This window comes from Protobothrops mucrosquamatus, unplaced genomic scaffold (assembly GCF_001527695.2).
Source record: "Protobothrops mucrosquamatus isolate PMUCROS unplaced genomic scaffold, P.Mucros_1.0 scaffold6769, whole genome shotgun sequence".
Classification (NCBI taxonomy): Eukaryota; Metazoa; Chordata; class Lepidosauria; order Squamata; family Viperidae; genus Protobothrops; species Protobothrops mucrosquamatus.
The window spans coordinates 10790-11904 of NW_015392584.1; the positions used below are offsets into that span (position 1 = coordinate 10790).

General features: G+C 37.9%; 1 protein-coding gene across 1 annotated transcript in view; it reads left to right on the forward strand.

The window, feature by feature from the left end:
- LOC107300358 (acetyl-CoA acetyltransferase, cytosolic-like) overlaps window positions 1–1115 on the forward strand; it is a 14384-nt gene that overhangs the window by 9032 nt on the left and 4237 nt on the right. Inside the window, exons 2-3 of the mRNA XM_015829693.1 lie at window positions 159–293; window positions 1080–1111. Coding sequence (XP_015685179.1) covers window positions 159–293; window positions 1080–1111 — 167 coding nt within the window. The remainder of the gene's footprint in view (window positions 1–158; window positions 294–1079; window positions 1112–1115) is intronic.

Consider the following 1115-nt stretch of genomic DNA (forward strand, 5'->3'; position numbering starts at 1 on the left):
CCCAAGTATACCCATAAAAATATAATATTTGTTTATTTTCCTAGAATTGTAATCTGTATCTGTTACCTAGAATGCTTAAAAGAAGAATAGAATGAAAGGAAAGATGGAATAGAGTAATATTAAAACACATCTATTTCTGATTTTTATCTTTTATCTAGGATCCTTCAATGGTGCCTTGTCAACCCTGCATGCCCATGAATTGGCTTCAGTAGTCATTAAAGAATTGTTGCAGAGGACAAAAATTGATCCTAAAGAATTATCTGAAGTTATACTTGGACAAGTATTGCCTGCAGGTATGAACTTGATGAAGCATTTATCCAGGATTTTGATGTGGCCTCTTCTCTTCGTTTTTGTAATGCAGAAATCACACACACACACACACACACACACACACACACACACACACAGAGAGAGAGAGAGAGAGAGAGAGAGAGAGAGAGAGAGAGAGAGAGTTTTACTTATTGTAAATTGTACTTTCTTCCCATATGCTCTAGGTTTCAATCTCCTAAACTAGCAATTTATGTAGCAATACTTCACATCCCATTAGTCTTTTCAGCTTTCTCCAGTTTCTTGACCTGCATATGTGCTTCTCTATGAGAGTCAGTATGGTGTAGTGATTAAGGTGCTGTGCTAAGAGTGAGGAGATCCAGCTGATCCAGTCCTCAGAAACAGTAACTATTTGGCTGATTTTAATCATAACACTTGGGCAAGTTCTTATGAATGCAGACAGCCCTGGAAATAAACTTCACATTACACTGAAGGTTAAAAGCAAAAAACAAAACAATATACTACCTTCACCTGTCCACAGCAGTGTTGAAATATAGCCCAAAGACAATGAAGGTCAGCCTAAGAAAATTGAGAATAAAAGTAACTTGAAAAAATAAGACATGGGCATTGAAACAAAGAGTCAAACATTCAGTGCCTAGAAACAAGAGTCAGGTTATTAATTTAAAACCCAAAGTGGTTATGAGTAATGTTACAGGCAAATAACATGGGCCCCTGTCTGTCACTAAGAAGTGAGGTAGGAGAGTGAGCTAAAACAATTTAGTCTAGTTGTCCCCGTGTGTTTATGTCTGCAGGGGCTGGCCAGAATCCTGCTCGACAAGCCAGTGTCG